Raw genomic sequence first — 15,412 nt, 5'->3', positions numbered from 1 at the left:
TGAAAACAAGACTTCTTCTCCTGCCCTTCTGGGTGTGGGCCGCCATTTTTCTTATTCCCTACCTGCAGGTCTTTCTCTTTTTGTATTCCTGCACGAGGGCGGACCCCAAAACGGTGGGATACTGTATTCTGCCCATCTGCCTTGCTGTTCTTTGCAACCGCCACCAAACCTTTGCCAAGGCCTCCAATCAGATCAGCAGGTTGCAGCTGATTGACACTTGAAGACATTGTTCAGGACGTGGGATCAGATTCTTGGGCCATCTTTTTTTGGCGTCTTACTGTTTGGCCAATGCAAGAAGTGCATTCATAATCAAGATTATTGCACTGTTGTCTCTATAGTTTTGGATGTTTTTTTGTAGTCATTAAAAAGGGACTTTTTATTTTTAAATTAATAGTTTGATTTGCAGTTTTTTATTATGTAGCAGAAGACCATAGGCTATTATGTTCAAACTTGGAGTGCAAAATAAATGTGCGTTTAAAATAGATTTATAACAGAATCTAAAAGTATTGCTGACTATCCATGCTGACTCAGTCTTGGAATACTTAAAAAAAAAAGTTTGACTTCATTTAATTTTGTACTAAATTGAAATTTGACAGATGAACTGAGGCAATCAAGCCATTGCCCAAGATGTAACCCAGAATATTGGCAGGTCATTTTACCTTTGCAAGCTAGTGAAATGTTCACAGAGCTAAATGCTATGTCCTACTTGAACAGTTGAGGTGAATTACAATTTTTAATTGTGGGTAGGTTTACTACTTTGAATCAAAATTTCTAATGAAAATAATAAAAGATCAAAGCAGAGATGTGTAAATGTTGTTAATGCAGTGTTTCAGCTGTTTATGTAATATTTTAAGAACATTGAATAGTTCCACTGGAGTAACAAACTCCAGTAATGTCCCACATGATGTTTTAAAGTGTTAACTTTTACATTAAAACAATCAAAGAGAGAGAAACGAGAAAGCATTTGACTGAGCTAACGCTTTTCTTATCTGTGATAACTTTGTACGGTTTCATATCAGTATTGTACATTCAAATGTAACTTCTTGGGTGCATCAGACATAGGAGTCTAATACTAATTATGTCATAGTGATAACTGTGTTCTCGTATTAAAAATTGTACACGTCTGTAGGTGGGTTTTGGTAAACAGGTACTATTTGGTTATTTCTGTTGTAATATTTATGCACTCAAATATCTAATTGTTGAGGGACATCTACATCATTTTACAGTGGAAAGCTTATCTCACATAAGCAACGCAAAGGTTATTAGGACTGCTGTGTGAGGAAGGTTGTAATGAGTCTAGCACAACTCTTTATCTAAACATGAGTTTCGACACCAGCCCCTGTAATATCAACCTCTATCACTGCACCTTTTCCAAAGACCCAGGAGTTGCTTAAGAAATACATCTTCAGTCATGCGTTTTATTAATTTGTTAAAATGTTCAAAATAAGGCAAATCGTTTTTTTGTCTTAAAGGGCTTGTTTCTGTGAATTAATACTAACCATGAACAATAGGTATTTATTAACTTTCCATTGCAATCGTAATACACTGTGATATGAACCAAGTTTGGATTCTGATACAAATCAATAAAGAAATGTAATGTGCAATGCATATTCATAAAAGCGACAAGTTACTTGTCAATCAGAAACACACATTTTATGGGTCAGATTGCTTTACAACTTTATTGCAGGTGTACAATGACTTTACTGAGTGATAACTGCTGTAAATATGTAACTTTATGTCAGCCAAAATGTCGCGATTATTGTAATTGATAAACAATTTCCCCACTACACCAGTAACCGGTAGTTTGAGGATGCACACAAAAACATCAAAAATAACTTACAATAACAAAAAAATCAACAAAAACAAGAAGGAACCAAAAAAATCAGGCAAAACTCCCAACATTCTTGACCTGTTCATGGCAGTCATCAAATTTTGAAATGAGGGGAATGGGTGTAACCATCTCTTTATGTAATAAAATACATCACAGCAGTATGACAGTTTTGAGGATCATGGTCGTCAATTCTTTTTTCGCTTTTTTGGAGGTTCTGTGTTTGTCTTGGTGTCCTTTTTCGTGTTATTGTCCTCTTCGTCACTGTCATCTTCATCATCATCTAGGATATGACATTTTAAATAAAGAGAATGACTCATTTTTAGAAACAACAAGTGCTTTGGTTCTGTAAATTGAATAAAGTATTAGCGTTTTTTACTTTTAGACTAGGGTGTTACAGCATACCGGTATTGACAATACCGTGATATAAAAACCACGATTGTATATACTGTGTAAAATCCATGCATATGATAACAGGAACTGAAAAGCTGTACTGTGACCCTAAACTAGACTTTAACAGCGAGTTAAGTCATGAGACTTTGCTGTGTAGATACGTTCCCGAACTGTACGTTACGTTATGATGGTTCATGGTAAACAGTAACGCAAGCTTTCAATGCCAACATTATTTTAATAAGCTACAACAGCATGAACACAGTAAATTGCACGTGCATCTAAAAACGTGTTGACAAATTAAAATTAAGAGGCAGAAGACATCAGGTCATCTTCCGATTTGCTCGAGTTTCATTATATATATATTTTTCTTTTGTTTGTTTGTTTTCTCACAGACTCAAAGAGCAGCTTACCATCATCCACGTCTTTGATATTTCCCGTCGAGCCCTTTTCTTGTTCAACAAGAACCGTCAAAACGTCCGAGATATCAGCACTTAATTTCTTGATACCGGATATCATTGATTTTAAATTATCATCCACTTTCACTGTAAATTGGTTTGTTCGTCCATCTCTGTATTTCAGCTCTCCCTTCAGCTCGCACGTGGCCATATTGAAAACAAACTTTGACCTTTGAACCCCCGAACCGTTGAATTCGTTTCGTGATAATTTCATTTTTCCATATTTATCCAGTATCAATTAGCTTATACGAGCATACTATTTTCATGTACAAAACAAAAACAACGCTGTCATATAAAAATATTCTTTAGTTCGCGTAGCAGGTCTCCCGCCAACACGGTTGTATTTACATAAACCGGAAGCAGCATTGTTTTTTGTTATTGTAATATTTTCTTCTGGCTGAATCTTTCGGGTAATGTCAAATCGCATGATATCGTCCCGCATTTTAATATTTGTTGTATTGCAGATGAGCTGCTGGCGATCAGTAAATGCGATCTGCTAGAGAGGTCAGACGATTCTTGTGCCCTGGAACAGGAACTAGAAGCATTTTTTTGCTCTCGAGTTCTTCAAGGATGGCGGCAATTGATGGAGAGGAGGCTACTGTATCTCTGGTGGACGTGTTAGAGGAAGATGAAGAACTGGAGAATGAAGCCTCCGCTGTCCTCGGTGGCAGTGATTCAGAGAAATGCTCCTATCCAGAGGTGATACATGCACGATTTGTTTGTGAATCCGAAGATTGTATAATAATTACAAAACATACAGGTTATGAACCCACATAGTCGACAGATTTTCCTAGTTCGTGTTAGCGATCAAATTTATGATGTTTATTGGAGTGTACTGATGCATTATTATCAATGCTTTGATGCTGCCTATATTCGATTTGAAGCATACTTTGTTGTCGTGGTCATCTAAGCTCAGCTCAGATAATAGATGGATTTTCAGTGCTGTTAAACCTCATAGTAGATGCAATGAATCGTCTAAGTGTGTTGTGAGGTCGAGGATTACATGAATTGATGTTAATTTTGATCTTAACAGGGATATGTGAAGCGTCAAGCTCTGTATGCGTGTAACACCTGTACACCAAAGGGAGGAGAGCCAGCTGGAGTCTGTCTGGCATGTTCTTACAAGTGTCATGAAGGCCATGACCTTTTTGAGTTGTATACTAAGAGGTAAATATTTCCTCCATCGTCTAGAAATAACCACTTTCATTTTGTGATAATGTTTTTAAAGGTACTGTATGTATGTGAAAATACTGCAACTCTGACCCAATTTGTCAATATTCTAAAATCAATGTATGGTTGTTTAGTTATGAAATAAATTGAACAAGCTTTAATCATTTAGTCCTTTATTTGTGTTTTAGGAATTTCCGATGTGATTGCGGAAATGACAAATTTGGGGAAATGGAATGCAAACTGTTTGCAGTACGTTGTGTATTATTATTTATTTTTTTAGTACAGATCTATGTGTTTAGTTTTAAGTGAAGTGATAGAAACTACAATTATGTATTTCTGCTATGCAGGATAAAGAGAAGTTAAATTCAGGGAACAAATACAGCCACAATTTTTTTGGCTTGTATTGCACATGTGACAGACCCTATCCAGATCCAGAGGATGAGGTAACAAGCTTCAGATTGAATCTTTTGTTATGCAGATTATAGCATCGTCATATATTATCATAGTCATTCTCTGTTTATTCATTTTTTTGTATTGTGATATTTGTGATTCCACTGTACTTTAGAGTGCTGTTTAAAAACATTAGTAGTGATTAGAACGGTTTTTATTACAGTAACCAGAATCAGGGTTCGGTATATGAATCTGAATCCAGATTTATAGAATTAAATTTCTCCCTTACCAGGTTCCAGATGAGATGATTCAGTGTGTTGTGTGTGAGGACTGGCTTCATGGTCGGGTTAGTTTCAAATCAGATTTCTGACAATAATATGTGTTGTAGTGTAACACAAATTTTAAAGATGCCCTTAGACTAGCTAGAGATATGTCTAAAAACCTCTTTGTTTTTCTCTTAGCATTTGGGTTGTGTAGTGCCAGATTGTGTGGAGCTACAAGAAATGATTTGCGAGACTTGCATGACTAAAGCACATTTCCTTTGGAGGTATGCTGCACAAATGGCAGGTAATGTTGTTTTTCCTTTGTTTATATAGAATCTGTAAACGAGAAGAGGAATTTACAGAGCATTTATGAAGAATTATTGTTTGATTATTGTTTGCATCAGTGCCACCCATAACAAAAGTCAGTCCATGCAAAGCAGAGGAGGATGTAAAGGTGGAGGTGGAACATGATGAAGAAGAGAAGATGATTAAAAATGAGAACCAGAGCAGCCCTGTGGATGAAAAGGTCTCTGCGCTGTATTTTCTTTCATCTTGAATATGTGATCGAATAGTGATTGAATGATGCTTTTTTTCCAAAATGTTTGTTCCATTGATGACAAGCAAACTCAATTCTAACTCTAAACTATTTTCAAGTTAAGAACTAATGTTCAACAACCTAAAATACACTTAAGAGTTGACATTTAATTTTGATGACTCACCGCTAGGTGGTGGTAGTGGGCCTTTAATGTTTTTTTGCACTTTAAATTTTGCTTTAAGAACCTCTCTTAGGGTTTAGCTTTCTTCCTTTCTACATGTACATGTACATTTACATTTATTCATTTGGCAGATGCTTTATCCAAAGTGACTTACAAGTAGGAGAGCATATAACATTTTGTCAAAACGCTAAACAGTACCGATAGTTAAAAAGGCCTTTTTACTAGGATTAAAGCTGGAGCAAGAGAGAGAATAAACATTTTAATTTAATAAACATACATTTTTATTTCGTCTATTTCATTTAAGATCATTTTTTACATACAGCAGTTTCAGTTGAACAATAGCCATGTTTCCATCACCTTGGTTTTATGCGCATTTTGAAGTTTCGCATCAGAAACAAGTGATGGAAACTTGTGATGGAGGTGTTTTTTCTTTTTTGCGTAAAAGGATTAATGCGACTAATGGGAGATGGAAATGCATTCGCCGAATAAATTCCTCCAAAAAGTCATGCAACTGCGCTATGAGACGGCATAACCTGACTAACCAGAGTACTGATCTTGTTACACAGCCTCTGAAATGTTGTTATGGTCATTCTTAAATGCCTGAGCAAAGTCGTCAAAGTATTTCTGTAATTGCCTCCCAGAACTGCCACGACTGCGTTTCTCAAACAGCAGGCATACACAAAAAGCACCGCATTTATTGTGTTTCGTCTGCTTGCGCAAGTAATTATTATATATGAAATTATTATATTCAGTGGCTTTTCTTACTGATATTTAGTGCCAGTGTATTGAAGTGACGGTTGACTAGTTGGATGGAAATGGTGCTTGGTCGCAAATGTTTTATGCGGTATTCCAATTTTGCGCATAAGCTAAATTCGCAACTTTGGATGGAAAGCCGACTAATGATTGTTCTATAACAAGTTGCATGAACAACAAAAATTCCAGTGAAAATTGTTTGTTTTGAAGTTATTTGAATTTGTAAAAATGGCTAATTATTGTGATATTATTATCGTATTGTGAAACCAGTGTTGTGTATAGGTTCGAAACATGAATGTATTGTTACACCCCATTTAGATAAGGTGATCGAGGTGGCTGATTGGTGACTTTGTCTCTGTCCTCAGGTGCAGGTCAATGGGACATCCAGCTGTAAGCGGAAGCACCAGGATGATATTGAAGGTTGCTCTGAGGATGTCTCATGCTCGGGTTGTAAGCTGAAAGAGATGAAAGCCTCAGGAAAGAGTCGGACTCAACAGGGTGCTGTGTTTTGGCCTGCAGCCTGGCGCACCACACTGTGTATCTGCGCTGACTGCAAGGTACTGCTCAGTATGCATTTTATTTGTGCATTGGGAGTCAAACCTATGGCCTTGGTGCTACCAAGTTTGAAGGTGGAACATCCTACTGTTTGTTAGTGGTGTCATGGTTAGTACAGCACGTGTATCTGTTTTGTTGGCTTAGATCCTGTATGCAGACGCAGGAGTGTCTTTCCTCACAGATGAGGCCGACACGGTCCTAGCATATGAGAACAAGGGCAAGTCTACAGAGCAGGCTGAACAAGCAGGTCGTGACCCCTTGATGTCAGCCCTAGACAACCTAAATCGTGTTCAGCAGCTGGAGATCATTCATGGTTTGCACATTTAGTTGTACTACTGTAGCATCCTTATCTAGAACCTGTTTGAAACAAAGATAGTTTTCATCAGATTTGAACTGTAACCCCTTAAAATGAAGTAAACTGATTTGAAATGTTTTCTCAGAGTATAATGATATGAAGACAGAACTAAAGGACTTCCTGCAAGGGTTTGCTGCAGAGGGCAAGGTAAGCACTCTTGAGTATTTAAAGATGTCTTGTGGCAAGATGTTGTTGGTGGGTGTAAAATCTCTCTTTTCTCATCTAGGTGGTGACACCTGAGGACATTCGGCTCTTTTTTGAGCAGCAGCAAAGCCGTAAGAGACGAAGAGCCAACGCAGGCCAGTTCTACTGCAGCTAAGCCGTCCAGCCATTTCAAGCATACCAGCTACATCACGTTGTTTTACCCTCAGTTTTTTTGCAAGAACATCCTTGTACATTTTTATAAAATAAATATGCAGTTTAAATCAGGCTCTTATAACATTGTTTGATTTTGAGCATGTATTTAATGTATATCAGGTTCTGTATTCCAAAGATATAGTTGTTACTGTTTTTTCTGGTTGTCCTTTAATGGCTGGAGTTTGAGATCATGTTGAATGTGGTGATTGGCTCTGTTAGCGTTTGGTGCATTATGGGCAGGAAGATTAAGAAAAAGGTTCATGTAAAAGCACTTCTGTAATGCCACGGGCAATTCAGAATTGTGTCGTTCTTTATGGAAAGCTTTGCAAGTCGAATTCACATGACTGCAGTCAGTGTTCATTTTGGTGAGGTATGTTCAAGTCTTAGGTACTTTAAAAATGTACTTTAGGAAACAAGCCTAACAATACTGCAAATTCCCTCACTTCTGTCATATCTGCAAAGCTTTGACGATATTCACATGGTTCAGTTCTGTAATCATGATAAAACATTCTTATATTTTGCCCTTTTAAAGTTTTTTTGTAGTTTCTGTTCATTTTTAATGTCTTACCTTTAAGAAATAAACAAGAATGATAAAAATAGTTAACATGTCGACATTTCTCCTAAGATAACTAAAGAAATTCAGGTAACATGTTACAATAAGGTTGTAATTTAAGGTAGTATTTACTAATGTGTTTAAATTAACATACTGTAAGTTAGGATTAAAAAAATACTGCTCATTGTTAATGTATTTACTAATGTTAGTAAATGCAACCTTATTGTAATGCGTTGCCGAAATTCTGTTCTCGAGTTGATGACAATTACGATTTATATGAACAAGTCAGTAATATGTGATGTGATTTATCAATCAAGTAATCCTGAGCTTTGCACACCATTTCAGTGTATTTTTGGCTTGGAACTTTGTGTATGTCAACAGAATTTTAAAATGATGAAAATAAAAAATATGAGAATTATACACAGTAAAAAAAAATAATATGCTAAACGCTTATCAAGGTCTCTAGATTGAAGAACTTTATTTTTTAAAACGCATAAAATAGAGCATCTACAAGGTGTAACTACAATTACCTGTATTCAAATCTGTCATGTTGGAAGCTTTTTCCTCCTACTTGGCAATGCGTCAATAGCATAAAATCAACAGCAAAGTGTTGCTTATTGCACCTGAGATCTGAAATGCTTGAATGAATAAAAACGACAAATAAACAGCATTATAACTCAAAACTATTTATTTCCAAGACGTTAGTCACCTAATTGGAGAGCAAAGTTCATAACTACACCGGCCAAAGAAAAGAATAGAAAAATAGACACTTTCCACAACTCCACAAAAAAATGCTTTTCTGTATATGTGCGCGTATATACACAAACATATATACACACGCACACACAAAATGTCTCAAATAGATATCGCATGTCTTATATATATTTATAAAAACTTTACATTTTACATACAACAAAACACCATATTTCTGAGGCCTGTGATCCAAGGTACTAAAAATCTTGAAAAATATTTTTTTTAAAGAAAAAAAAAAATCAAAATAAACATTATGCACACTAAGCGTTGGCTACAGTATTACAAAGAGACGGTTTAACAGAGGTTTGTAGAAACGGCTTGCATAAGACAAAAGGGTGTGGAGGAAGCCCAGCCTCAGGCAGGGAAGGCACGAAATCGTCTCCTTAAGAGAGATAGCACAAAAGAGAACCTGGAGATCTCGATTTACAAATCTGCAAACAGAACTTCCCTTGCCCTTCACACATCCGAACAAACCTTCGTTCATACAGCCTTGCGGCACTTTGGAGATAAATAACGCAACGCCATGCAAGTATAATACTAAAATGATAAGGAATGAATCTGTAAAACAACTGCGAATCTGTATAGACAGAACTTTCAGTCAAAATAAATCAGAGCCAACAGAGGGCACTATTCCACAACAAATCTTTCACGCATTACCATCAAAAAGAGTTACTAATTACAATTTTAGTGCAATGGGTACCTTCATCTGTACTAGCTTTTACTCCTTGGCATAAGCTGTCAAGTACGGTGGCCAAACTCATCCCCTCCGAAACTCAACCCATCATTCTTTTACGTAATGAAAATGTTACATCCCAGAACGTGCCAGTAAGATGTTCACAAGTCCTTCAGGACACTTAATGCATCGAGCTCCTCATCTGGGAGAGGTCAAATGCATTTCAACTTGGTTCTCCCAGATGACCGCAAAAAGCATTTGTGATAGAAATGTATTCATTACGAGGTCAGCGTGCATCTCTCAAATACAAAATAATACCTTCAACCGTGTGCAATGACTTTTACAGCAATCAAAAATAAAACCCTTATGTGAACATGTGACACATTCAATGTTATATAACATGAAATAAATGAGTTATACATGGCCTGAGTAAAGCAGAGGCAATCCAAGGAGTTTAACCAAATCGCCCTTTAAGATTAAGGCATGGCTGGGTCTATACAGGACTATGTTGTAGCCTTTGCGGGGATCGGCGCTGACGTCAAGGAACGATATTCTCCGCTGGCAGAAAAACCTTAGAGTAGCAGCAGTGGGCCTAAATATCCATCTGTCGATTTTGGGTCATGGCTATGCAGCCCGCGCGATTCGCTAAAACGACACGACAGACTTTCAAATCTCCTCCCGGCTGCCTCGGAGGGAAGTGCTGGTGCCAATTACGTGATGCTTGTAGTTATAGATAATGCACTAGGCTGGAAAATCAAAACTAGTATGCGACGAGGAAAAATGTCATTACTGAGGGTTTTTTCTCAACAGACCACAGCTGACCCAGTTCAAAACAACATCAGTATATGAGGATGTGGGAGGCGCATAATACTGAGCTACAATCTAAAACACTGAGAATCTGAATGACCGGAGAAAAAGCTTTAGACAGAGCTTCTGACACATCAAAAGAAGAACGTGAGCTGCCGGTAAAACAGCTCGTGTGTCAGCTAGATTGAGTTTTCACTGTCACGCTGACGTGAAGTCTGCTGGAACAAGGTCAAAAGGTTTCTGTGACTACGCCGCATGCTCTTGTGTCTTTCAAAAGAAATGAATTCAAGGTAAACTGTCTATTTATGAAGCAAGGGTGAGATGATAAATAAGTTCACCCTGCTTTTCTTAGCCGAGGAACGTGAATAAGGTCAGGGAAGTAGGCTGCATTACATGCGATTCAATGCATTTAAAGAGAGCCAACGAATACGTACTAAACCATCACTGTTGAAAACATACAGTTTTTCATTTAATTTATATGCCGAATAAAGCATTTGCATCAGGGACCAAAAATCATTGCATGTGAACAGCCTGCGTGACATTCACAGATCTCCAGAACTACATCCGTGACATTCAGAGGATACAAGCGTTTGCATTAAAAGCCTTGTATGGATCTCGGTCAGTTTCAGATGACCCTCTGAGATCAGATCTAATTTGGGATCTGAACCTCTTGAGCTACACAGGATCACACACTACAGCTGTCAGGTTCGTGACACCATCAGGTTTGACGGGTTGCAACAGGAGCGTGTTACAGGTGCAGGACATGTTTACAGGAGTGCAGCCACAGCTAACAGTTCTGAACAAAGTTCACGGGTAGATGGAGAATAATCGCTTCCTGTCATTAATAATACGAACGTCAATTGTAGATTTAGTAACCACAAATGATTCTTCGAGATGGGGTGGATCATTTTCGTCAGCTACAGCCATCGCTCCTCAAATTCCCCTAGAAAACTCTTTATTTGACCATTTTGACTGTGCGGTTATGTTGACTCTTCAATCGAATAACACGGCAAGACCTCATGGAAATAGAAGCGAAAAAGTGGAGAAAATGTGATTTCCAGCTGTTGGCTCCAGTCCCGGGATGGTAATGTTCAAGGTGAAACTCGAGAGGTCTGAATAATTTGAAAAGAATATAAAGGAGGAGAAAGGGAAAATCGAATGGACTGCGAAGAACATGGACAGGGGTAGAGACCGTGCAGAAAGAGTCGCTCTCTGTGGCACAGGAGACCTTACGCGATTCAAGATGAAGGTCATGAGGCCATCGCTGCAGATATAGCAGTTTAACCCCCATGGTCCACCTGGAGAGGCAAATTTTAAGGCCATTTCTGCTGCTCAAAGTGCCTGGGGTATGGAGAACAATACATGACGAGGATGAGAAATGTTCCTTCTATGCTGAAGCAAAAAATCTGAACCCAACTGTTAATTCAACCTAACAACCAACAACTCATAGGGCCTGCATACTTAAATATAACAAACCGAGCACTTGTATCCGACCAAAAATAATTCAGACATTCTCAGTATTTTTGTGCTTTCAAACCAACAAAAGGCTTCCTGTGCTCTAACTAAACGTGGGATGAATGTGGCTGATGACTGAATATTCAACAGAAGTCCCTCCTGGTCCTTATATAACCGTTTACTTGAAGTGTGTGAGAATACAGTACCATGACGTATTGTTCATTAGCTTAAGCCTGCATATTTGCTGTGTCAGCATCATCTGAGAAAGAATCTTATTGTACAAGAAGAAAAAGCTCATGAATATTAAAATAAATGTTTTTGCACAGTTGAAAAAAAGGTTAAAACAGCAGTGTATGATATTGTATTGTGAAGTATTATCTAACAAACCGTAAAATAAAGAAAACAAATCTCTCGAAATCCTTATCCGTGACGCTTCTTTTTTTGCAAGGCCTGTTTTTGACATCATAATTGTTGGTCACCTGCTCACTCATTCGCTAATACAGAACAGCAATTGAATTCTTGCCTTGTGGACCGCTGGCACCCAGAGGACTGAGGATGCAGATCGCTTTGATTGAGCTTGATTGAATATGAGGCTGACAATAATCAACCCACCAAGACCAAGACAGGAAGTGAAGCATCTCTGAGGAACTGCAGTCTTGAACAAAGACAACCTGAATGAAAGCAGGGGGCAATTTTTGTTATAGTGGACAGACGGTTTTTAAGTTAAATACACACAGGAATGACTCCAGATCTGGGTTGTGGAACAATAAAATGCAACACACTTCAAATGTGATGACGCATCTGAGCTATTGTTATGCTTGAGAAGTTGCCTCACAGGAGACAGGGGATTTTATTTGTTTTCCCTTTTATGTTCCATCTAGGTTCTTAAATTGCACAAGCTAATGTAAAAGCCAGGGAATGGTGCGGATTACGCAAGCTATTACTGCCACTCTTTTCTCCAAAGGAAAGAGGGGGGGGGGGTTGTCAAGGACTAGACAAAGTAATAAGTTTGTAACTTATTGCCTTCATATTTTCCAATTTACTTCTGAGGAAAGATAAATGTGTGCATCTAGATAAATATATAATTTTCCAGTCATCCTTGTTGGCTCGTGTCGGGCGAATGACAGTAAAAGAAACGTACTGTGATTTTTGTACATGAATATGCAGATCTGGAGTTCCCAGAGAGCAAAATCAGTTCGAGTCTTGATTGTCAAGGACCATACAGCGATACATACATCGGATGAGGTGGAGGGAAAGAGGACTTATCGTAATTTACAGTCTTGACAAAACTTGTTCAAGCAGCAGATTATTCCTCGCTCTTCACGCTGCACACAACCAAACCAAACCAAGCCCTCCTCATACTCTGGACTTTAACACCCATCTGGAGCAGTTGATGTGACATAAGCCTTTAACCTGTTAAAAGGTAGCCACCCACACAGCTTACAACGTTCATCGCTTCAAGATACCGTGGCCCCTTTAAAGAACACAAAGTGCAGGACTGCTGGTGCCTCACCTGTTAGCTTATACTTTTATATCAGTCCATAATCTCTGTTATCACCGCCCCCTCTTTTTAACCAAGGGTCAGAGAGCAGACTTCCTATAAGAGTAGTCGGGTTTGTTGGGTGACCTGCGGTCTCGTGCACCCAACGCTCCCTCTTCCCCAGTCCCTATGTTTCCTCCTAACACCAGCCCCATTCCCTCAGGAGCCGACCGGCGGTTCGTTGGCCACTCCTCATATTGTTCGGAAGAAGGGCCGAGTCCACAGGTGAGATCTGTTTCGTTTATAGGTCGTGACCTGTGCACACCCTGTGCAACACCACCCCCTTGTGAGACAATCGCCAAGTCTAGTCTCTGCGGAGGCTGTTCTAGCACATCCAGACGGAGGGGGTCTGAAGGCTCAGAGTAGGCCGGAGGTGGCGGGCCACTGCCCGCCTGACGGCTGTGGATGTAAAGGTCCGGTCCACTGTACGGAGGCACATGGCGGCCTGGGAACTCATAGAGATCGGGATAGTCGGGCTGCAGGCCTTCGGGCTTGGGCTCGGCGGCATGCCGCTTGCGCGAGGAGTGCGGGTGGCGGCTGGAGTAGCTGTGGGAGATGGGCGGAGCGGTGGAGAGGTGGGGTTCGTGACTCTCCATCTCCATGGAGACCTCCGGAAGGCGCCGCTCCTTCAGGCTCATTGCAGACACTCCCATGGCAATGTCTGGCATGAATTCATTGATAACGGGTTCCTTGTTCTGCTGGAATAATTCAAATAACATAAACATTACCATCATCCCAAGGCAAAGCGCACAACTCAAATGTAAACGTTAGAATATAAAAACAAGTATGAATAACCATTTGCTTGTCAGGATGGAGATTTCTTCCTCCCTGCGCGTTGGTGCAGTCTGGGGGCAATGGCTTTGTTCCTGGTGGGTACACTGGGCTGCCCTTTTTGGAAGAGGGTTGTCTATGAAGGAGTGCGTGATTGCAGGGGTATGAGAAAGATCTGGAAGGAGGCTGGCTAGGAACCCGTGGTCTCCAACCTGCTTTAAGCTGCTGCTGGCTGTGGCCCGGGTTGGTAGGGGGATGGTAGGGTGGAGGTGGTGGGGGCAGCGGAGGGCGGAAGCCCACCAGCGTCTCCAGGTCAGTGAACATGCTCTCAACAGCTGGTGTACTGTTGACCCGGCAGCGACCCGACTGGCGCAGAGCCATGACAGGACTCTCATCTCCAAAACGCTCCTCGGGAAAGAACTTGTGTGGATTCTGAAACAAAGCACATTCAGTGTTAGGGTACGTTCATTGTAGAGATGCTCCAAAAATTTGAATTGGCTGACTAAATTTTATTTCATTGTTTAATTTTTAAAAACTATTTTAAAAATTAACTTTAAAAATAGCTAAAGCACCTATTGAAAAGGAGCTTAATGGATCAGAGGCTCGGTAAAACTAACTGATGATCCAAGTTAGTGAGGTCTGTAGTAGTCATAGCAACAGGTATCATCATCCACACAAACAGGATGTGCTGGGTTACCTGTAGGAGTTCTGCAGCCCCATCAGGGAGTCCGAACTCTCGGAGCACGCGGATCTGTAGCTCGTAGCTGACTGTGGCGCCCTCACCACAGTTCAGAGCATATGCTCGCTGCACCTGGTCCGTGTGACGCAACTCCTGCAACCTACGGATCATTTCCTTCACTACTGCCAACCTGGGCACTGCAGGACAAAAACACGAAAACAGATGACTTCAGTTAGAGAAATGTGTACATTCGCATGAATAGGTACATACGTTATTATAAAGTTAACAAACATCATTAATACAAAAGTGAAAGCATACCAACATATACCGAAAGTTTTTTTCTTAACTAAGCTGAATGTTTTGTTTAACACCCACTGCATCACAAGTTTGCCAACAAGCAGGGTCAATGTTCCCACTCACAATATATATACAAAAACATCACTGTAGTGCATCTCGCAAGACCAACCAACTTCAATTGAGAAAGTATTTTCTAATGATCTCTTTTATGGGAATCACAATTTATTTTGTGGGATTCATCTATTTCGCTTCTGCTAAATATTTTTCTAAATCAACTTGATATAACAAAATGACACACAATCGGTACAATTTACAAAGCGCAAACCAGAATATGACATATTTGCTCCACAGAGTGAGGGTCTTGGAACTGTAGACTGGCCAAACAATGCATCGTGACATTGCATGAATGAGCACTTAACCCACCTGGTATTTCATTTGCAACCACAGACGGTGGAGCTGTTTGGCTGCCAGCCATTTGCTGGTGGTTGATCATGTGACAGCACTGGGGGACGGCATTGTTGACCATGTAGAGCGTGTCGGGAACGTTGGACATGCGCACCATGCGCAGCCTGACCAGATCGGTCTGCTCGACCATCATCTCTTCCAGAACCGCCTAACACACAGCCACGCAGAGAATTTAGACTGACTA

General features: G+C 39.8%; 3 protein-coding genes across 4 annotated transcripts in view; 1 reads left to right on the top strand and 2 right to left on the bottom strand.

The window, feature by feature from the left end:
• Nucleotides 1–223: 223 nt before the first annotated feature.
• Nucleotides 224–2,848, bottom strand: si:dkeyp-55f12.3 (uncharacterized protein LOC568418 homolog). The gene is made up of 2 exons (XM_057352390.1): nucleotides 2,632–2,848; nucleotides 224–2,111 (listed from the first exon to the last, which is right to left on the bottom strand). The coding sequence occupies exons 1-2, from the start codon at nucleotides 2,825–2,827 to the stop codon at nucleotides 2,017–2,019; spliced, it is 291 nt and encodes a 96-aa protein (XP_057208373.1). The 5' UTR covers nucleotides 2,828–2,848; the 3' UTR covers nucleotides 224–2,016.
• Nucleotides 2,849–3,030: 182 nt separating this feature from the next.
• On the top strand, nucleotides 3,031–7,834 carry ubr7 (ubiquitin protein ligase E3 component n-recognin 7). The gene is made up of 11 exons (XM_057352389.1): nucleotides 3,031–3,375; nucleotides 3,710–3,843; nucleotides 4,035–4,095; nucleotides 4,194–4,289; nucleotides 4,529–4,582; nucleotides 4,698–4,803; nucleotides 4,904–5,025; nucleotides 6,334–6,525; nucleotides 6,668–6,836; nucleotides 6,964–7,025; nucleotides 7,105–7,834. The coding sequence occupies exons 1-11, from the start codon at nucleotides 3,163–3,165 to the stop codon at nucleotides 7,195–7,197; spliced, it is 1,302 nt and encodes a 433-aa protein (XP_057208372.1). The 5' UTR covers nucleotides 3,031–3,162; the 3' UTR covers nucleotides 7,198–7,834.
• Nucleotides 7,835–7,965: 131 nt separating this feature from the next.
• Nucleotides 7,966–15,412, bottom strand: part of btbd7 (BTB (POZ) domain containing 7) — a 64,764-nt gene continuing 57,317 nt past the window's right edge. The window contains exons 8-11 of one of the 2 annotated variants that reach the window (XM_057352387.1): nucleotides 15,187–15,376; nucleotides 14,485–14,663; nucleotides 13,812–14,219; nucleotides 7,966–13,714 (exon numbers count right to left, since the gene is read on the bottom strand). In XM_057352387.1, the coding sequence (XP_057208370.1) occupies nucleotides 13,058–13,714; nucleotides 13,812–14,219; nucleotides 14,485–14,663; nucleotides 15,187–15,376 (1,434 nt within the window). In that variant the 3' untranslated portion in view covers nucleotides 7,966–13,057. The remainder of the gene's footprint in view (nucleotides 13,715–13,811; nucleotides 14,220–14,484; nucleotides 14,664–15,186; nucleotides 15,377–15,412) is intronic. The other variant, XM_057352388.1, reaches the window with a different exon arrangement.

This window comes from Triplophysa rosa, linkage group LG15, assembly GCF_024868665.1.
Source record: "Triplophysa rosa linkage group LG15, Trosa_1v2, whole genome shotgun sequence".
NCBI classification, from domain to species: Eukaryota; Metazoa; Chordata; class Actinopteri; order Cypriniformes; family Nemacheilidae; genus Triplophysa; species Triplophysa rosa.
The sequence above is the reverse complement of the archived record's forward strand: the minus strand, read 5'-3'. Positions and strand labels throughout refer to the sequence as shown.

Excerpts from the sequence above, each read along its gene's own strand:
- si:dkeyp-55f12.3 (XM_057352390.1), bottom strand. The coding sequence starts at position 2,827 with ATGGCCACGTGCGAGCTGAAGGGAGAGCTGAAATACAGAGATGGACGA. Across the intron at positions 2,112-2,631 it reads TATCAAAGACGTGGATGATG|ATGATGATGAAGATGACAGT; the intron begins GTAAGCTGCTCT and ends GTCATATCCTAG.
- ubr7 (XM_057352389.1), top strand. The coding sequence starts at position 3,163 with ATGCGATCTGCTAGAGAGGTCAGACGATTCTTGTGCCCTGGAACAGGA. Across the intron at positions 4,290-4,528 it reads ATCCAGATCCAGAGGATGAG|GTTCCAGATGAGATGATTCA; the intron begins GTAACAAGCTTC and ends CTCCCTTACCAG. Across the intron at positions 7,026-7,104 it reads GGTTTGCTGCAGAGGGCAAG|GTGGTGACACCTGAGGACAT; the intron begins GTAAGCACTCTT and ends TTTCTCATCTAG.